Source organism: Carassius gibelio, chromosome A9 (assembly GCF_023724105.1).
Source record: "Carassius gibelio isolate Cgi1373 ecotype wild population from Czech Republic chromosome A9, carGib1.2-hapl.c, whole genome shotgun sequence".
Lineage (NCBI taxonomy): Eukaryota > Metazoa > Chordata > Actinopteri > Cypriniformes > Cyprinidae > Carassius > Carassius gibelio.
Genome location: NC_068379.1, coordinates 25,723,708 through 25,746,541, shown reverse-complemented (window position 1 = coordinate 25,746,541; position 22,834 = coordinate 25,723,708). Strand labels below are relative to the sequence as shown.

The window sequence follows — 22,834 nt, the reverse complement described above, 5'->3', positions numbered from 1 at the left end:
TACTTTGGTGGGAAAGTTATCAAAACAATGCAAAAAAGCTTAATGGCTATGAAAATTTGTATGCAAAATAAATTCATGTTACTACTTCAAGTATCATGCATATATTAACATATTATAGGAGGAGCGTATATTAACATAAAATCGGCATTTGGGCAAATCTAATGAAAACTTTCAAGAACATGGTTGGCCATGTTTCAAAATAAGTTTTTTTTTTCTTCATAAAATCAAGTCTATTTTAAGAACACTGTTTTAATAACAATTAAAAATAATTACCCTAAAATCCTCATTATTATAATGCAAAAAAAATAAATTAATTATTATAATAATTAATACTATATAATGCAATGCAATGAAATGCAAAAATAAATTTATATACAATTATATATACAATTAATTAATTTATTTATCTTGCATTATGGCAATGAGAATTTGATAGGAAAGTAGTCACAATAAATGCAAATCTTAATGGCCTTATTTATTATTATTATTATTATTATTATTATTATTATTTTTTTTTTTTTTTGGGGATGAAATATGACCCAGACATTTATTCTCAGTATTGACTTTATTACAGGACACTGTACAAGAGAAGAGCGCCATCTCAATGTGTAAAGCCTTAGTTCTGTTGTCTCTTCAGGATGCACTGCTGAAAGCCTGAGATTTACATCATTTCATTAGTTTTGAAAGCGGAGTGGAAATTGTTTCCAGAATATGTGAATTCACCTGTCACTGAACACACAACATGACCAATACACCGGCAACCGCTCTTAATAAAAGTGTAAGTCAAACTGACATGTTGCAAATTACTTCCGATTTACTGAAGACATCTGAATAATCCCGTGTTCCTTATGAATATGTAAATGCAGGCGGCTTTGAAACTGGAAACCCGTAGTTGGAAAACATCCGACTGAACGCTTTAATCCCATAATGCAGGCTAGATTTCATGCTTTCAAATTGCCTTTCACCACCTAAAGGTTTCTTTCGCAAACATTTGCAATTGACAAACATATGTATTTGCAGCTGACCTAATTGCTATAGGCTAGAGTTTTCTCTATATAAATGCATGCATGCAAAAAGTTTGAAAATCAACAGTTTTAAGATTTGGAAAAAAAATGCACGTCACTGGCAAATCTTCTAAGTTCATGGAATATTTTACAGCCGTGTTTACTATGGACAGCTGCTTCTGGAAACAACAGACTAGCATCAGACCATTTACAGAAAGAAGGCGAGCACTCCTCACAATGTGAGACAATGGTTGTTGCATTTAGTAGTGTGTGCTCTCCATCACAACAGATCCCGTCCGAGTGACGTCATTGCAGAACTACTCCTGGGACGCCAGTAGATGGCAATAGAAACAGAGAGGAACGAGTCTCGTTTGTTTGGACTGAGATGCTCCTGCTTCGTTTCCACTGCAGGTGCAATGCATGCTGGGTACACGGGAGAAGCTGTCTCATGATGAAGGACAACTGTTTATCAGTTAATGATGCATCGTGCAGTCAGTTCGTGTCTGTGCATTCAAGACAACAGTTTTGCTAGAAACCGAGCTGGAATGCATTCGAGTAGAAACAGAGAAGTGACACAGCAAATGCTTCCTTTCCTCTTCAGATTGGGAACAACGGTTCCACCCCAGAGCCTTCGTCGCAGCTGTCGCCCACATTTCACCACAGGAGCCCAGCGCAGAACTCCTCATCAGATCTGATCCAACGCTTCGTTCTTCTGCAGGAAATAAGGCTGAACTCCTGCTCTCTGGAAACGGTTCGAGTTGGTTTGAAAACACTTCTTCACAGAACTTCTGCAAGCCAAAGCAGAGATGTTCTTCCAGAAGGAACCAAATGCACGGATTGCTGCTTTAAAAGGCAATCTGTGAGTGAATTTCGACACTCGCTGGCCATTTGTGACCAGTTGTGAGCTTGATTTGGGCAAAAGCGGTTTTGTGTTTGAGACAAACCTCTTCCTATTAAAACAAGTCTGCTTGTTCTCTGATCTACCGTAGCATAACTTTGGGTTAACATTGCATACAGCAAAAGTTTATTGGATGCAATGTTTGCTCAATTTTAAATTGCTTTAGACAGAAGTTTAAATAAAAAAAAAGTAGAGTTAGAAGCATATCTGCTATTGTTTATAGAAAATAATAAAGAAATCTTAAATGAGGGATTTGTTTAGTAATCATTTGAAATACTATCCAGATTATCTACTTGTTAAAAATATAATATAATATCGTATTGAATACAACTACTTTTCCTCAAATTATATATGCCAAAAACACATAAATCCTATATATAATCAGTTTATTTTCCCAGCACCATATCCAAATATAAATTCGTTTTTCATATACTTTTATATTTTTGTGTCTTAAATTATTTGTATTTTTTCAAATTGCATCTTAATTTATGAAAAAATAAATTAAGATGCAAATTTTAATTTAATTTAATTTAATTTAATTTAATTTAATTTAATTTAATTTAATTTAATTTAGTCAAAGTTCTAGTAATGTTTTTCTTTTTTTTTGGCATTTTTATTAGTTTTTGCTGTCTATATAGTTTTTTTTGTTTGTTTGTTTATTTATTTTAAATTATCTGCATACTTCAACACACACACACACACACACACACACACACACACACACACACACAGCATATAATTTGCACTGAAAAAAAAAAAAATTCATTCATCCAATTAAAACAAATTAGGGTAATGATTCACATCTATATATATATATATATATATATATATATATATATATTTTTTTTTTTTTTTTTTTACTTAAGCCGATGAAGAATAAATAACTTGCCCTAAACAATATTTTATATGTCTATGAAAACTATTTTATAAAACCTGTCAAAGTATATTTTTCTTGTTGAAGAAAGTCATTTAATTTAAATTCAGTTTTTGAGCTAAACTAAAAAATATATAGATTTAATCAAAACAAAAGTTCTAATTTTTCATTGGCTCAAGTTAAAAAAAATTGATGTGAAATAATTACTTTTATTCATTATTATTATTAATTATTATTTTTCCAGTTTGCTAAATTAGAAAATTAAGTAAGCAAACAAATAAATAAATGCAATTTTTGTTTTATTTTAATTCAACTCCAAATGTTAAAAAACATGATTTTTTTATGTACTGTATATATTTCTTTATTTCAGTGGCTTGAGTTTGATTAAACACTAAATAGAAATAGGTTATGAACATTTCTGATCATTTGATTTTCTACAAAGTATTTATTTATTAATTTTATAATTTATTAAAATGTCCATTTCATCTTTCTGAACTCTAGTGTCAGAGACGAAGCTTTTCGAATCTCTTAATCGTAAAAGGATTCACTGTTTCCAAACGTTTGAACTCACACTCAAAAAAATGTTGTTTAAAAAAAGTTATTTCAACCCAACTTTGGGTCAGACATGGACTATCCCAACTTTTTTATTCAAATTCTAACCTAAAAGTTGGATTAGTTCAAATTCGACCCAAAGTTGTGTTGAAACTGGCGCCACCTACTGGTCAAAATGGTGAAAATGCTACAAAAACCTCACCCCAAACATCTACAGTTTCCGAACCAATTGCACGGTTTCATGAAAGTGTAATGTAATAAATATAATGTGCATATAATTAAATACTATTAAATATGAAGATTTTGTAAAATTGTGTAATGCTTGTTTCGTGCATTTTTGACAGGGCTTGAACAATTACAAGCAATTATTATAGCATTCTTTTTTGTGTTGCACAAACATAACCAAAGTTGTTCAAATCGCGTAACTGTGCGAGGTTGCTACAAACGCCGAACCACTGAGTCGAGACGAAAGATTCGTAAGTGTTCATAAAGCAATAGTTGCATGACAGCTCAATAGATTTGGAAGCAGCGCCTTTATGATTTCTCTTCTTCTAAAATGCAGTGTCTCTCCATCATTGCTGTGACCTCTAGTGTCAGAGAGATGTTGTTCTGCCAAGCCTCATCAGTCCTCTCTCTCTCTCTCTCTCTCTGTCTCCATTTTTCATCGTTTTATTCATTCAGTCAGACACATTTCTGCGAGTGATTATATTTTCAATCTGCCCAAAGTGAGCTGAACTCTCTGCATGAGCGCTCTGCTCGTTCCCAGCAGAACAAAGCCTTCTCTCTGAGATTCATGCTTCCCCTGTTGTAATCTCAGCAGATCTCCAAGAAACACACTACTACCTTTCTGAGATGAGACAGATTTCACTGAAAGGGGTTGTGATCATAATGCACAGCAAACTAGCTACTATTTTCCTAAAAATGGCATTCAAAACCATACGCATCATTGCACTTCAACAGTGACAGTATTGAACTCATTTGTCAGATGACCTCATCATAATGAGCTCGTTTAAAGGAAAAGTTCACTCAAGAATGAGCATTTGCTGAAATTGTCTTCACCCTCAGAAATCACACACACATTTATAATAAAGAACCAAATTATAGATCTTCATAGCCATTTCCTGGCCAATTTTATTCAGTGGCACGTCTTTTGAAGCATCAGAAGTAATTTGAAGCCCTGTGCATTGAAAAGCTGTCTCCGCCGCTCTAATATACTCTGTTCGGCAAGCTTCTCGGCTCCTGGTGAGATCTCAAATAAATTCTTCATTGGCCTGTCATTCTGCTTCTGAGCTGCTATCAGGACTGAGAAAGGGCTGTAGAGATCCTCTTTAAAATTGCTACATTGCACAGCGCACATTTCCACTGCTTTTCTCCCGCTTGGGTGCCGTGAGCCGTGAATTCTTCATGTGGACAGACAAAGCCCAGCAGCAATGGGCCGCCAACTTTACTGAAGAGCTGTACATCTCAGGCGCTTTGACGTGCTCCAGTTTGGCACGTCGTTCCCCAATCTGCTTCGAGAGCCGAGCTGAACAAATCGACCCACACACGGCGCTCATTACGTTATATTCTCTGAGAAGTGTAAGTATAAGCAGAGTTATATTGGAAATGTTGGACAAACACGTCTGATTGGATGCAAGGTTTCTGACATCAACAAAACATTAATAAATCTACACTTTAAAAATCACAGAGAAATTGCTAGTCATTTTTACAGATAACTACATTGAATCGGCAAGGAACGAATAGTAAGAAGTACTTCAGCACTTTGAAAAATCATGCGCTGAAAAAAATATGATGAAGAAACAATTTTCATATTTAGAAATTGATAGAAAATTTCACAAATAATACCAAAGAAATGGCAAGTAATATTGAATTATACATGATATTTTGTATCAGTTATCAACTTTTAAAAGTCATAAACCGTGAAGAAAATTTTCACAGCTGTCACAGTCAATTAAACTTGATTTTTTAAATATAAGTATTAAGACTGAAATAGTGTTTTCTTGTTAAAAACTTCTCTAGTAATCTTTATGTCAAACATAACAAAAACAAAAAAACTGAAAAGAAAAAATTTCACTCAGAAAATGGTTGTAAATTTCACAAATAATTCAAAAGAAACAGGAAGTAAAACATTAAATTAAAGTAGAAAGCCTGAAATAGTGAGGAATCTTTATATACAACTGAAAAATATATATATATATTTTTCAAATTGTAAATAAAACTGATTGTTTTTTTCTTTTTTAATAAGAAAACAAAATTGTAGTCTTTCTACTGATTAAATTAAATTTCACCTTAAATTTCACCGTTAATTCAAATTGCCATTTCTTTGTAACTATTTTTGAAATTTACTAGCATTTTTTTTTTTTTGGGAAATACCAAACGTACAGTAAAAATTTAGCAATTTTCACTCACAAATTGCTAGTATATTTCACAAATAATTACAAAGATTTGTAAGTTAAAACTAAATTAAACATGACATTTTGAAGTAGAAGGACTAAAATAGTATTTTTTTAATTTATTTTTTACTATGCATTGATGATTATATGGTTTGTTGAACAGCTCAGTCTACAAATGCAAACCTATTGTTTTCTCTACAAATAGGACGCAGTGTAGCATGCTCCCTCTTATCTTCTCACCTCCATGGTGCGCTGACATTTATAACCGATTATAATATCATTGTGAACTATACAAAAGAGTTGCATGTCTTGAGTACTCAGAAAAAAATGCATGGGTATATCAATTGATATATCAAGCCTTATTGGGTTATTTGCCATTTAAAAGTTGTTTTATTCAAAGGACTTCGTCTGACAATTACTCATTGCGTTCTCAATCAAATTATAATATTTGCACGCCGCTTGTCAGAACTGAGTTTGGTAAAACTTCCTTTAAAAACGCCACCATTTCATATTAGAGAGTAAGTTACAAAACTTGGCAGATGCAGACTCTTACTGAGAGCACGGGAAATTATGAAGCAAGCACTTACTCAAGAATATGCCTGGCAAAACTACATCTATCTCACCAGTTCATCAGCGGTATTGTGTGAGAGAGCGTGTGCATGTGCGTGTGCATGTGTGTGTGTGTGTGAGTCGAGCGCTGGTTTGTTTTCATGCCCTGTAATTTGGACCCTTGAGAGTTCTTTTCAGAATCCTTGTTCCTAATGCTTGAATTGGGCTCTGAAGCAGCCAATCAGGATGTGCCTCAGAATAATGCAGGCAATCTTGTGTCTCTCAATTCAGACATCCAGCAAATGTGCCTATTTTCTTCTCGAGCTGGATTGAGCCCATTTCCTTCCATCTTTCGCCAGGTCAATTAAATCCGGCATGGGTCGCCGTTTGTGCTCAAATCAGATGCTATGTAATGACTGTGCCATACAAAAGGGTTTGGTCTGGATTCAGAATTCAGATTTGTTCCTTTCTTTATTTTTTATTATTGTCAGAGCATAGGTGACATCTACCAATGCATCGGAAAGGAGTCGATGGCTTTCTTGTGAACTGTATATTACTTCTAATTACCCTTTATTTGAGCAGCATCTATTTGCACTAGATGTTACTATGTATACTCCAACACTACTCTCAGTATAAATAGCTGCTGGCTATTAGTGTGTCCTTATTTCTTAGAAAGGCAGCATAGTTATACTACAGTAGCTTTTTGGAGCATCCTTTATGCTTATGATGCATTAAAACATTGCATACTATTTGTTCTAAATGTAATAGTGGCTGAAGTGATTAGGGTTATTATAGTTAACACACACACACACACACATACACACTTAAAAAGTACCAAAATGGTACTTAAAACTGAAATAAAAATGTTAAAGCTATAGACATTTTTTTAAATAATAAAAATGTCAAAACTAAATCAAATTACTAAAACTTTAAAATTAAAAATAAAATAAAAATGACTAATTCAAAATAAAAAGAAATATTAGAAATAAAAAAAAAGAAAAGAAAAAAAAATACTACAATTTTAACCCAAATTAAATGGAAGACAGAAACTAGTTCAAAATGAGCTGATAAAAATGAGGACAAAGGGGCAATGAAATTACAGGAACTTTAACTAAAATTTAAATGAAAACATAAAATATAAAGTTTACTGTTTCAAAATAAAAATACATTTAAATAAAATTGACAAAAAGAGTGTAATTACTAAAACTAAAAATGACTAATTCAAAATAAAAATAAATATATTACAATGACAAAAACTTACAATGAATAAAAAATTTAACTAAAATGAGACTGAACAGAAAAAAATGAAAATTATAAATTATATATATATATATATATATATATATATATATATATATATATATATATATATATATATATATATATATATATAAATTACCAAAAGCCTTATTTATTTATTTATATATATATATATATATATATATATATATATATATATATATATATATATATATATATATATATATATATATATATATATATATATACATATATATAAAACATTAAATTGCACACAGAAAATATAAAAATTACTTCAAATTTCAAAGTAAAAAATAACTAATAATAAAAAAAAACACTGAGAATGAGACTAAAAATGCAAAAAATAGAAAATATAAATAAAAAAAAAACTATAATAATATCTATACTAAAATAACGTTAATTTCGTTATGCTGATCCCCCAGGTTTACTGAAATCAAGTGTGAGTCAAGTCTCTTTCATGCTGTTGTGTTTCCAATGTAGCGTGTTCTAAATCAGTCAGGATGCTCCCTTAGAAGGCAGCTTCCTATGTAGGGAGCTCACTAGGATTTAGAACCCATTCAAATTCTTCAGCAGTTTTGATATAGTCCTATAAGTATTGCTGTTCTAATATCAGTCTCTCGAGAGGAATACCAGCAGATCGTCACGTGACATCCAGCAGAAAAACTGTACGTTTGTATCTAGCCTTTAAAGAGAAACGTCAGGTTGACTTAATGTTAGACTGATTTATATTGGATTTCCCTGTTTACCACTTTGAATGTTAAAAAACCCCATAAATGATTGTTTATATTCCGAGTGTGTGTCGTGCTGAATGATAAAGAGGGCTGTTTTCTTCCGCCATGCAAAAATGATTAAACGGGAAAATATAGTAGGCCTATTTGTCTCCGTGTTTGATTTGTTGTTGTTGTTTTTTCAGAGTTTCCAGAGAGCCGAAGGCTTGTCTTTCATTAATATTCTCCAACACAGCTCCTCTGATGCATATTTAGAGACACATTCATCCTCTGTCTGTGTGCTTTTTGATTAATAATCCATATTTAATCATTTCGTCTCATTCTGCTTACCCAGATTTGGATTTATTCGGCAGCCTGTGCTTTGCAATATGTTGTGTGAATCTCCTTCGGCTCTCAGATCTGTCAGGAACAGTGAATGAACACCATGAAATGTTTAATAGAGTAAGTGTGTGCGGCTGTGTTAGTGAAGCGTAGAGAGAACGTCTCGAACGCACGGATTGTTTCCCTCAGTTCAAAGGTTTTGGGAAGGATTTCTGTTCAAGCCAAAGCGAATCGCACGCTTTGCTCCTCCGTCTGACTTCACACAGCTTCACAGGTCTGATAAATGAGAGCGAAGGGTCCAGGTTTGGCTGCGGTGCGCCGCGGGCCAGAAGTGTCTTTCTCCACTGATGCTCATTCACAAGCTGCTGTGTTATAGTTATATCACTGAGATACTATTATCGCTTTGGTTAATATTTTGAACCAGTTAATTTATATTTTCTGTTTTCATTCTAATTTTAGATATAGTTTTTGTAATTTTGTTGTGTGCTTTTATCATGTACACTCACTGGCCACTTTTATTGCTAGTACCGGGTTGGACCCAGTCCACAGTCGACAGATCTCAATCCAGTAGAGCAGATTTGGGATGTGCTGGAGCGGGAGATTCACATCATGGATGGACATGATCAGCAACAATACTCAGGTAAACTGTGGTGTTTAAACCATGCTCAGTTGGTACTAAGGGGCCCAAAGTGTGCCAGGAACACATCCACCACTCCATTAAACCCCCAGCACCAGCCTGAACCCTTGAGACAAGGCAGGATGGATCCATGCGTTCATGTTCTTTACGCCAAATTCTGACTCTACCATCTGAATGTCGCAGCAGAAATCGAGACTCATCAGACCAGGCAACGTTTTTCCAATCTTCTACTGTCTGATTTAGTTGAGTCTGTGTGAATTGGATCCTCTGTTTCCTGTTCTTATCTGACCGGTGTGGTCAACTCGTGTGTTCAGAGATGATATTCTTCATAGCTTGGTTGTAACGAGTGGTTATTTGAGTTACTGTTGCTTTTCTATCATCTCTAACCAGTCTGCCCATTCTCCTCTGACCTCTGACACCAACCAGACATCAACCACTCTTTTTTCTGATCATTCTCTGTAAACCTTAGAGAAGTTTGTCTCAGTAGATCAGCCGCTTTTAAACACTCAGACCAGCCCGTCTGGCACCAACAACCATTCCTCGTTCAAAGTCACTTAAATCCCCTTTCTTCCTCCTTCTGATGCTCGGATTGAACTTCAGCAAGTCATCTTCACCACATCTAGATGTCTAAATGCATTGTGTTGCTGCCATGTGACTGGCTGATTAGCAATTTGTGTTACCAAGCAATTGAACAGGTGAACATAATAAAGTGGACAGTGAGGGTGTGTCTATATCATTTTTATTTCAGTGTTTGTTTCAGTTACTTTAGTTCATAAATATTACTTTGGAAACTAAATTTAAATGAGAAATGTTGCTTTTGCAACTGGCTGAAATAAAACGTTTTTCTATGTAATTTGATTTCATTTAAGGGGGGGGGGGGTATGGTGCAATTAAAATTTGTCCTTTCTCTTTGGAGTGTAACAAGCTCTTGGTGCATAAAGAAGATGTGTAAAGTTGCAAAGACTAAAGTCTCAAGTCCAAAGAGATATTCTTTATCAAAGCCACGCCCCCCTAAAACACCTCGTTTAAACACGCCCCCACATGACTACATCACTACGTGGAAATATTTGCCAAATGCCGCCCAAATGTTCACGCAAAGAAAGAAGGCGTGGTTTCAGCAACCAGTTTTTTTAACATTAAAGCGTCAACATCTGTTACACCAAATACACAAATTTATTATATTTGTGTGTGTGTGTGTGTGTGTGTGTATAACCAAAAATCCATGACTAAGTAAAACTCCAAACTTTTGACAGTAGTGTATGTCCCGTCATGTTGTGGCATGATGAAGTGGAATAATAATCCATCTGCTCACTCGAATATCCTCACATCATACATCTTTCCTGACAACACTAGGTCAACTTGGGCTTCACGAAACATGGGAAACATGAAGTGAAATATTCAACGTCTTCATTGTCTCCAATAAATTATCAGGCGTGTTCCTCGTGAGATTTAACCTGTGCAGCAGCCTTTGAAACTCTGAGACGCTGGTTTTCTTTCTCTTCACACACAACCGAGGATTGATTTGCTTTGATCTTTCTTTTAATAAGCAGAGACTTACGAGCCCGGCTTACAAGAGGAAGGCTTGACGCCGCACCTGAGAGCGACGCACACCTGGGATCGGGGCGAATGTTTTTGAGAGACGTCTCCAGTCGACGGTTCAAGAATTCCTCAAGTCAGAGAGAAAATCCCCCGCTGAGCTTCAAATGCCTGAACATCCGTCTCAAAATCAAACCTACAATCTAGTTCATATCCAACACAGTTCAGCTGTATAAATATTTATTCAGTTTTACAAAGAGGATAGATTTAACCTGGAAGAGTCTTAGAGTTTTAAAATGCAGTGGTCTGAGCTTTGACTGCACATTTACAGGCTTTTTGCTAAATAATGGTGTAGTTATTTTATTATTGTAAAATATTTATTAAACAAAAACATAAACAGGCTTTTAAGAAATGTACGGTGATGCTGTAAAAATCTATTGCTCCTTGCTAGTTCATGTTAGTTAATACATTAACACTTAAAGCCTGTTTCTATAATGCATTATAAAGATATTAATAATGTACATTATAATGCATTACATATTTTCATAAACAACTGTAATCAAAGTCAAAATGCATTATAATATTTGCAGATGCCTTGTTCCATCTAAAACCGTTTAAATGTTGTGTTTAAATTCACTACAATTCCTAAAGGTGTACCAATGAATAGATAAAAATTACTGTGAGATCATACAATGCATTATAAGGCTCTTTAATTAATGCATTAAGATACTTTTATCATGAATATGAACACAAAACAGCACTCTTGTCAAAAGACACGCTTAAATCAGGTCATGAAATAAACATTTGGTTAGATTTTGTTTAATTTTAGGTCTTTTCTTGACGTTTTGTAGGTGTTTTTCCCTGATGAACACAGGCTGTATTGGATGACAGTGAGGCTAGAGCTAATGGAAAGAGCGCCTGGAGGCAAACTATTGAAAATGAAGCATTGTGGGAAGGTGGTAGCAGGGTGAAGTATGAATGAACAATGAAATATGATACACTGATATAAAAGAGTCTAATAAATCCTTTATATACTGTATAGTTTGATATGATACCACTGCAGATGCATGATTTAAAGGAATAATTCACCCAAAAATGAAAATTTACTCATGTCATCCAAGATTAGGATGATTATGTTTCTTCATGAGGTTTGTAGAAATGTAGCATTGCATCAGTGTCTCACCAGTGGATGCTCTGCAGTGAATGGGTGCCGTCAGAATGACAGTCTAAACAGCTGATAAAAACATCACAATAATCCACAGCACTCCAGTCCATCAGTGAACATCTGGAGAAGACAAAAGCTTATAAAAATTAAAACTGAAATTATCATATTAAAGGCCAATTCAAGTAATAATCTATAATAACACTTCCTCCAGTGAAAAAGTGTTCGGGTCTGAATCAGGAGAGAAATCTGCACAGATCAAGCACTGTTTAAACCGCTCTAAACAAATATGTGTCTTGATATTGATGTGAGATACAACAGGAGATGCACTTTTTCACTGGAGGAAGTGTTATTATGGATTATAAACTCATGTTTTAGCTAGAACAGTTTGAAGTTAAAACATATTAATGCTGGATTTGTTTCAGCTTTTGTCTTCTCCAGATGTTCACTGATGGACTGGAGTGCTGTGGATTATTGTGATGTTTTTATCAGCTGTTTGGACTCTCATTCTGACGGCACCCATTCACTGCACAGCCTCCATTGATGAAACACTGATGCTACATTTCTCCAAATCTGATGAAGAAACAGACTCATCCTAATCTTTGATGGCAAGAAAAGAAAATCAGTTTTTACTGTGCATGAGGAAAAGGGGCAAGCATTCAGTGTATTATATGAAAATGCATGAATCCAAGACATGAAATGCCATGAAACGAAATGTTTACATGGAACGGTTGATAAGACAAAGGTCACTGATATAGTTTTCTTCTATCTCTTGCTCTTTCTCTCAATTTAATCATCAGAGCTGCCACTGAAGACTGGCACACACAATTCCCGTGGCATTTTTCCCAAATGTTGCAAATCTTAATGCAGTTCACAGAAAGGCTTGGTTTCGCCGGGAGAGAGACGCTACTGTGTCCAGAAGGAATCTTAAAATCATGTCCCGGGAGAACACTAATCAGACAACTGCGGGCGTCGCTGCCATATAATTCAATTCCCATTTCAAAGCTTTATGAAGCCTGTTCCTAGTTTCATGTGTTGACTTCCGTGCCATTTCTTGAAGCATGTCATAGACGGATGTGATTAGCAAACTTGAAAAATGCAAAACGGTATCCCCTGAAACCAAATGCATTTAGAATCCTATTAAAAATGGAATTATGTCTGTGAGCGGACTATAAATTTGGAATCCCTATCTCCTCTCAAACAGTTGCACAGCATTTCCCCACCCTACAAAAAGCTCTTTTCAGCTCCTCGGATTCATTTGAAATCACAAAAGATTGCCCTGAACTTTCAAAGAATTACAGCGCTTTCTGCGAAATATAATCTGGGATGTTTGGAATAAATTTTACCACCGTTGATAAGTGCGTACGATAAATTCATGCAATATTCAGAAACACTTCACAGATCCGACTGCAATTTTCTGAGTTTATCAACTGGCCGAAACCAGGCTTGTGTCTAGAGGCTTTCACCCGGTGGGCAAGATTTGGATTTAGATTAAAGATGCATGCATTAAACTTATGCTTTCAAAGAGAGAGATTTGTGATAAGAGATGGACGGATGAGACGGATTGGCAGATTGTAAGAATATGGAAAAGTAGATTTTTTTTTTCACCACTTTTAATCAACTTTTCACTTTCATTTCTACGGTCCAGCAGTGTGACAGATTAATTTTTATAAAGCACACATCCCCTATAGTTTCTCAATTAATGAGGCTTTGAAAACTCAACGCACATAAATAATAATAAGACAATCTGAAAATGCTGTTAAAGTTCTTTTAGATGAAGTTTAAAGGGATTCGGCTATTTTGGGAGGTGTAACACCACAGGACTGAATATATGAGCGTGGAGGGAGTTAAACAGACCTTAAATGAATAGCAGGAGGCAGAACTTTTCCTCTTCTTAACTTACAAGTTTGGAAACTATCTTACTTGTGTTCTGTTGAGCCACATTTTCAAGGATGCACATTTACAAAGAGATTTTATGAGTTACTCCACAAGAACGGGTGACAAAATTGTACATTAGAGTGAAATGTAGTGCAACCATAGCAATACATAGTATTTATTTCCACATGGTTCATTGATGCATTTCTGTATTTAACAGTGTGGACTGTCACACCACAGGACAACCTGCTTATTAAAATACTGTGTGCACTGGAAAAAAAATAAGTGTTACGTGCTGCCCATCCATTTTTTGTAGGACAGAGATGTCATTATCCTCTTTCTCAGAAAATGGCAAATCAGTCTTAAAACATTTTAAGGCTTCATGCAAACTCAGAACCTGTATTTTTATTTATTTTTAAGCCAGACTCCAATTAGATCATGTCAATATATAGGCTATTTAAATAATATGTATATTCATAATAAGGACAGTTCCATGCCTCTACTGCACATGCATTAAAATCAGTGCGCTTTCCTGTCCATTTATAAGACAACGAAATGTCTTTTTCTTTGTCCTGTCACCCTCCCAACGCGCGCGCACAATGCCAGAGTCCTACAGTACTGAATATTCTTTTCAATTCCATTTAAATGCATTGAATATCGCGTTCGTTCCCGCGTGCATCAGACCTGTGTGAAGGTGTACTGTCCATTGGAAATGTCATTGGTGTGTGTGTGTGTGTGTGTGTGTGTGTCGCGGGAGGGGTTAGAGTAGAAGCCGCGCGCAGAACAAGTGACTCGCGCTTCAGTTGAGAGAACCTGATGAACGGCGAGACTCTCTCCGCGCGCAGGTGCGCTGAAAATGGAGCGAGGACTTCTGTTCGCGCGGATACTTGGAGTCACGCTCGTCTGCGTTTCAATGCGGTCACAGGTCGTTTCTGAGGAACGGACGGTGAGGTATAAGATATACGAGGAGGTTCGACCGCCGACGGTCATCGGAACTCTAGCCAGCAATGTGACCTGGACCCCGGACAAAACGCGCAGGACTTTCCCAGGCATCAGGTTTAAGCTCATGAGCCCGTCCACCGGGTCCTTCATCCGGTTCAGGGAAAGCGATGGGAGGCTGACGGTAGAGGAGCGCGTCGACCGCGAGCGCGTCTGCAAGCGCAGCCCGCGGTGCGTAATCACTTTCGACGTCGCCTTCGTGTCCGCCGAGCAGTTCGAGCTCTTCCACGTCGAGGTGGATGTGCTGGACGTGAACGACAACTCACCGGAGTTTCCGCGCGCCGAATGCACAGTCGAGATCTCCGAGAGCGCGGCTCTGGGGACGCGCATCGCGCTGGACGCCGCCGAGGACGCGGACGTGGGCTCCAACTCTATCCAAACCTACCATCTGAGCGAGAACACTCACTTTAGCATCGATGTCGTTACGCGGGTGGATGGGGTTAAATACGCGGAGCTGGTGCTCGTCAAAGAGCTCGACCGCGAATCCCGCGCTTTTTTCGCGCTCAAACTCGTGGCGGCAGACGGCGGGCATCCCGCGAGAAGCGGTGCCACTAATGTCACGGTCCAAGTGAAGGATGCTAATGACAACAGCCCGCTGTTTGACCACAGCCATTACTCTGTGGATGTCCCAGAGGACACCCCTGTCGATTCACTACTGCTAGACCTAAACGCTGTCGATCCAGACGAAGGGCTCAATGGACAAGTCGTGTATGAATTTGGCAAACAAGTCACAAAAAAGATCAGACAACTGTTTAAACTGGATTATAAAACTGGACATTTGATTTTGCAAAGCCCTGTTGATTATGAAGACGAGACGACATATGAGATCGACGTACAAGCCAGCGATTTAGGGAACAATCCGGTGCCCTCCGTGTGCAAAATCATCATCAACATCAGAGATGTGAACGACAACCCGCCTGAAATCATCCTAACGTCCATCACGTCAGTAACAGATGGTGTTGCACATGTTAGCGAAGCTACAGGTCCAGACATCCTGGTGGCTTTAATCAGCATCAGAGACTTGGACAGTGGAGCGAATGGTCAAGTGAGTTGTACTCTGAATGGCGGACATGAAAACTTCAGGCTTAAAAGAGCGTATGAAGGGAGCTACACGATAGTCACAATGGCACCTTTGGATAGAGAGAAGATCGCGGAGTATAATTTAACCGTGGTGGCTGAGGACTTCGGTGTACCGCCGTTACGCACGGTAACTCATTATATTATACGGCTAACGGATGTCAACGACAATGCACCGACATTCAGCGCTAAGACATATGAAGGTTTCATTGAGGAGAATCGACTTCCAGGTACCTACATCACCACGATTTTAGCCAGCGATCAGGATTCTGGGCTTAACGGGGAAATTACCTATGAGCTTTTTGACTCGGACACCAACAGCGTTTCCAGGTTTGCTATTATGAATCAAGCGGGGAACGTTTATGCCTTGCAAAGTTTCAATTACGAAGTCACGAAGCGGCTCGATCTTCGCGTCCAGGCTAGCGACCGAGGATGGCCGCAACTTCACAGCAACGCTGTACTGATCATCAATATAGTCGATCAGAATGACAACACGCCTTCGATAACGCAACCACCACTCGTCAACGGATCTGCCGAAATCCAGCTTCCCAGAGACGCGCCGCCCGGTTATATCGTGACCCAAATCGTTGCGATAGATCCTGACGCCGATTTGAATGCAGAGCTCACTTACAAACTCTGCGACGGAGGCAATTTGGGTTTCGCCATCGATCCGAATACGGGGGAAATATATATCAACCGCAAAATCGCTTACGATGAGTATGACTTATGGAAAGTCGTATTGACGGTTAACGACAACGGTCACCCGTCGCTAACCTCAACAGCTACGATTCATTTCACCCTAACCGAGTCTGTGCCCTCAAATGCCAATTTCTATGACGAAAGAGAGGACGGCGAACCAAAACAATGGATGCTTATTTTAATCTTGGCTTTGACGAGTTCCTCGTTGCTGTTTTTGGCTATTTTATTGCTCATACTATGCAAAAGTCGCAAAAATGGCCAGAAGAGACAAGCTAACGTCCCTGACACAGTGGATATTCCTTACGCTAAAGAGCACAACACAGTGTCGATGATCTCCAGCCAGACGGCCAATGTGTTTGACACGGATGCATTTCACAACACGAACGTCATCGGCACGCCTGAAAAACTACACAGCAGCGTGCAGGCAACGGCTGAAGTTTTTAACGAAACCTCACAGACCTTCAAGAGCAAATATAGGAGTGTTGTGGGGGAAATAGATGTAAGTGGTGACTGTTTCTTTCTGTGTTTGTATATGAGGGACTGTTCACACAGGACATGCATTGAAAAACAGCTAGACAGAGTTCAGCTGAACATAACAGGCTCTAAATGCAATGCAAATGACGCAAGACGTGAAAGCCAGTGATGACTATCTGATGCACATGTACAGGCCAATGCAAAACAGTGCAATTTTAAATAAAAAAAATTATGCTGACAGAAAGACAGCGAAAAACACCCATAGACGTCCATCTGTTACATTTGCAACAGTAAATAAAATGGTGCAAAAGATCAAAAATGATTACAACAGAACTGAAGGATTGGGAGACACATTGTTTTAAAATTTAGGGCAATTATAGTTAACTAAAATCTAAAAACCTTTTTATTTCTAATTTGAATTTAGTTTAACACAAACTACTAAAATAACTAAAAATGAAACTAATACACACATACACACACTCACAAACTACAAAAATGATTAAAAAAGCACACAAAACTTTTGAATTAAAAGTAAAACAACATAAAAAAATAAAAACCGATTAAAAATATTTATAAAAACAATGATAGTATCTTAATTATACTAAAATAACACTGAATTGAACTGCTTAAAGGGATAGTAAACAAAAAAAAAAGAGAAGTCTGTTATTAATTACTGCACCTCATGTGGTTCCAAACCCGTAAGACCTTCATTCATCTTCAGAACACAAATAAAGTAGAACTTTCTGACCCTTTAAATTGACCAGCCATGTTAAAAATGCAATGCTCACATTGTAAAAATAAATAAATAAATAACTAAAAAATATGATGCAACAACCAAAAATGTCTGTCTGATGCACATGAAAATAGGCCAACATTTAATGAAGGAAGGAGGGAATGAATAAATAAATATAGGAGACTGATGCAAAGGAGCAGAACAGAAAATAGGTCAATCAGTGTTTAACTTGACATGTTGTCTTATAAACATACAACTCATGGTGTGAAACACTGAAAAACACAGAGAGATGCGATACAATGACTGAAGGGCATGTACAAACACAATGCACTATTTTCACCAAAAACAGCTGTAAGTATTCCAATGGAATCAAAATGAACTGAACAAATTGGAAGTGAACCTGAAAATGATCTAATTTTAACTTTGGATGTTTTAAATACACAATGCTTACATCGGAAGGCACTGAAAATGCAGTGAGATGTGACTAAATGACCAAAAGCTATTAGTAAATATACTGCCAATAAAAAAAATATCCCACAGAACAATGTGACAGATCACAGGGGTATTTTAACTTTTCTTAAAAAAAACACACAAAACAGCTAGAAGGAGTGAAATGGAATGGGTCATTAAATGTTTTACCAAATGTAAGCTGTTTTGAGAATAAATAGGTTCATGGCATGAAAGATGCAGAAATAAAACAAGTGTGCAATGCAACAGTCAAAAACATGTGTGATGCATACAGTATACCAACAAAAAATAGTGCAGACTGACAAAAATAAGCTCTGTTTGAATGGCCTGGAAAACATATTTACTCACCTTCATGCCATTCCAGAAGAGCAGAGAGGATGAGCTTTTGTTCTTGTGTTTTCACAGGGATATTCCACTTTGCCTGGTTATGGTAAAGACAACGCCCGACCCATCACGATATGGAAAGGGAACTCTATGATGACCATCGCAGTCAGAGACCCACAGATCAGCGGCAAAGACAGCGGAAAAGGAGACAGCGATGTTAATGACAGTGATTCTGACATCAGTGAAGGCCTCAAGAAAGACTATAGTTCATATAAAGGTGAGAATCAAATTATCACTATTTATTATACTGTACATAGAAAATGGTTCATGTCCAAAATAATAATAATAATGTATTTCATATTTTAAGCAGAATAAACAAAATACCATACTAATATAATATATAATCTCAAAATTTTTAAATAAAAAGTGAGTATTGTGAGATAAGTTACTATTACCTTGTGTTTATTTATTTATTTGTTTTATTATTATTATTTTTTAATTGTGGCAAAGAAAAAAACTGCATTACAAGAAGTAATATGATAAGTCAGCTTGATTGGTTTGAGTTTATTGTAAGTTTATATCTTGCTATTCTTACAAGAAAACTCTGATTTGTGAAATATGAAATTACAATTTAAATTGCAGAGAAAAATCACAATTACTCATGTAAAGTCAGAATTCTTAGAAAAAAATAAAAAAATAATTAGATGTAAGCTTAGATTTTTGAAGAAAAAAAAGAAGTAAACATTACGAGATGTAAACTTAGATTTCTTAGAGAAAAAAGTAAAAATTATGAGATGTAAACTTAGAATTCTTAGAGAAAAAAGTAAAAATTATGAGATGTAAACTTAGAATTCTTAGAGGAAAAAAGTTACAATTACGAGATATAAATTTAGAATTCTTAGAAAAATGTCAAAATTACAAGATGTAAACTTAAAATTCTTCAAAACATGTGAAAATTATGAGATGTAAACTTAGAACTCTTTTTAAAAAAGTACAATTTCAGAAATGTAAACTTTAAAATTAAGAGATATAAACTTACAATTTTTAGAAAAATGTCAAAATTAAGAGATATAAACTTACAATTCTTAGAAAAATTTCTAAATTACAAGATGTAAACTAAATTATTAGAAAAATTTCAAAATTACGAGATATAAACTTAGAATTATTAGAAAAATGTCAAAATTACGAGATGTAAACTTAAAATTCTTAGAAAAATGTCAAAATTACGAGATGTAAACTTAGAATTCTTAGAAAAATGTCAAAATTACGAGATGTAAACTTAGAATTCTTAGAGAAATGTCAAAATTACGAGATGTAAACTTAGAATTCTTAGAAAAATGTCAAAATTACGACATGTAAACTTAGAATTCTTAGAAAAATGTCAAAATTACGACATGGAAACTTTGGATTCTTAGAGAAATGTCAAAATTACGAGATGTAAACTTAGAATTCTTAGAAAAATGTCAAAATTACGACATGTAAACTTAGGATTCTTAGAGAAATGTCAAAATTACGAGATGTAAACTTAATTCTTAGAAAAATGTCAAAATTATGAGATGTAAACTTAATTCTTAGAAAAATGTCAAAATTACGAGATGTAAACTAATAATTCTTAGAAAAAAATCAAGATTTCGAGATGTAAATTTAGAAATTGAGAAAAAAAGTCACAATTATGAGATTTAAACTTAGAATTCATTGAAAAATATCAAAATGACGAGATGCAAACTAAGAAATCTGAGAATAAAGTCACAATTATGAGATGCAAACTAGGAAATCTGAGAAAAATAGTCAAAATTACGTGATAATTGCTACTGATTGAATAGATTGAAGTTTATATAAGATATAACCTCGCAGAAATGAGGAAATAAAATAAGAAATGTAAGTTAAAAAGCTGCAATACCTTTGAAGAGTCAAGAGTCCTGACCGGAGTGTGTTCCCTCAGGTCTGTGGGCTTGTACCAGCGAGTGCAGGATCCTGGGTCACTCGGACAGATGCTGGAGCCCGTCTGTGAGCAGAACCAGCGGGAGCATTAATAACAGACATCTCTCGACCTTCTCAAGGACGAGGCCGTGCTCAAATGCCACGCTTCAGAGGATCACTTACGACACGCAGCCCAACAGAAGTGTGGCCTTGCACAGCCTTACTGAAGACCAGCAGAGTCAGTATGATTACATTCACGTGTGCTCTCCACAGTCACAGCGGAGACGAGACTCACAGAATATAGATGTGAAAGTCTTCACACACTCCACCGAACCCATCGCCACAGAGAGTCCCTCCAGATTTACAGAAGCCTGATATAAAACACTGTAATACTGTTGCTGTATATACTATGTTTGACTGCATTGATGTTTTGTATATACAAAATCTATTTTTAAAAATATTACCTGTTTTTTTTTCATAGCATGTTTTAAATGATTATAATGTGATTGTGTTTGTAAGTCACTTTACTTCACAAAAACTGTTGCACATTAAATGTCATTTTTTTAAAGCTACAAATGTTGGCACTTTTATAATGTTTACTCACACAGGTTTCTTTTTAAGAAACAAAAACATGAGAAATAAATTAAGTTATGGCAAAATCTACAATGTTTTTTATCCTTGACCAAACCAATGAGAATTTTGGACATAATTTGTGGTCTTAAAAATGGTTAAATATTGCGCCTTCAATTAAATGTTGTCATTTTGCATTATATTAAAAATTAATGGTTTTTAGCTTTGAAAAATTATTTTTAATGTATGTTACAGATTGTTACTCATCCAATTTACATTTTATAATAGTAAATAATTTTATTAACTTTTAAGTTACCATTTTCATAACATCTGAACAAGTTGTTTATTTAAAAAAATAAACATGAGAAAAAAATATTTAAGTTTTTTATCCTTGTCAAAATTTAGGATCTTAAAACTTACTGATCTTGATTTTTTTTTATCATACATATAAACTACCTACAATTATTTTTGTCACAAAATTTAAATAATGTCTGATCATTAACAAACTGAAACACAATTTATTAACTTTTATAACATTTACTTAGACTGAACAAGTTGTTTCTGTTTGAGAAACGGAAACATCAGAAAAAGAATAAGTTATGATAAAATATAAAATGTTTTGCATCTCTGAAAAAAAAAAGAAATTATGTATGATCTTAATTTTTTTTTTATTGTTTTTATCTTAAGGCTTCCGATTAAATACTTGAACCATAGCTTTATAAACAAATATAAATTGTGCTTACAATATAATTTTGTCATAAAATTTCTAATTGCATTATATTAAAAATTAAATGAAAGAGTAACAAAATGTACCAAACATTTTAAATGTTTTTTTTTAAACCTACAAATGTTAACACCTATATAACATTTACTGAACAAGTTATTTTTAATATTTACATTTGTGCATTTGGCTGATGATGTACTCTTAAGCAACTTATATTTCATACAGAAATTAAAACATGAGGGAAAAAAGGTGTACAATGTTTTGTAATCTTGTCAAATCCAGCCAAAAGACTCAATTTATCTAAAAAATATTTGATCTAAAACGCTGCTGCTTAAATGTTTGAATACTGGCTTTGTAGAAAAATATTTCAAAATTTCAAATTGCATTATATTAAAAGTATCACTCAGATACTATTATATATATATATATATATATATATATATATATATATATATATATATATATATATATATATATATATATATTGTTTTTATATTTTCTGTCGTCATTTTAAACTTTGAGTCATGTTGTTCTGTGCTTTTGTCTTTTTATTAGTTCTTTTGTATTATTGCTGTATTATTATATTTGTACTGTACAATTTTTAAATCAATGTTTATTTCAGAGTTTCACTTATTTTATTATGTTAAACTAAATAAATAAAAATTGTAAAAATAAAATTGTCCCAGCAAATAGCTGAAATCTAAAAAAACAAAAATCAAACATGTAATATATATATATATATATATATATATATATATATATATATATATATATATATACATATACAATGTGCAAAGGCTATCAAGGGAATGTTCAATTTTATCATTTTAGAAACATTACTTTAACAATACTTTTGGAAGGTTGAAATTTTGAATAGCAAAAAAATAAATAATAATAATAAAGTTAGAGAAATGTCCAAATTAAACTTTTCATGACGTTTTTGTGCTAAGATTCAAGAAAATTGTTAAGAACTGATAACTTTGAATGAACGTCCTAATAATGTTACTGGAAAAAATTTTTTATAACTTTGAGAGAA

The 22,834-nt window shown here is 34.9% G+C and overlaps 1 protein-coding gene across 1 annotated transcript; it reads left to right on the top strand.

The window, feature by feature from the left end:
• Nucleotides 1-14,467: 14,467 nt before the first annotated feature.
• LOC128020252 (protocadherin-8-like) lies at nt 14,468-21,335 on the top strand. The gene is made up of 3 exons (XM_052607045.1): nt 14,468-17,084; nt 18,666-18,861; nt 20,527-21,335. The coding sequence occupies exons 1-3, from the start codon at nt 14,667-14,669 to the stop codon at nt 20,877-20,879; spliced, it is 2,967 nt and encodes a 988-aa protein (XP_052463005.1). The 5' UTR covers nt 14,468-14,666; the 3' UTR covers nt 20,880-21,335.
• Nucleotides 21,336-22,834: the final 1,499 nt, after the last annotated feature.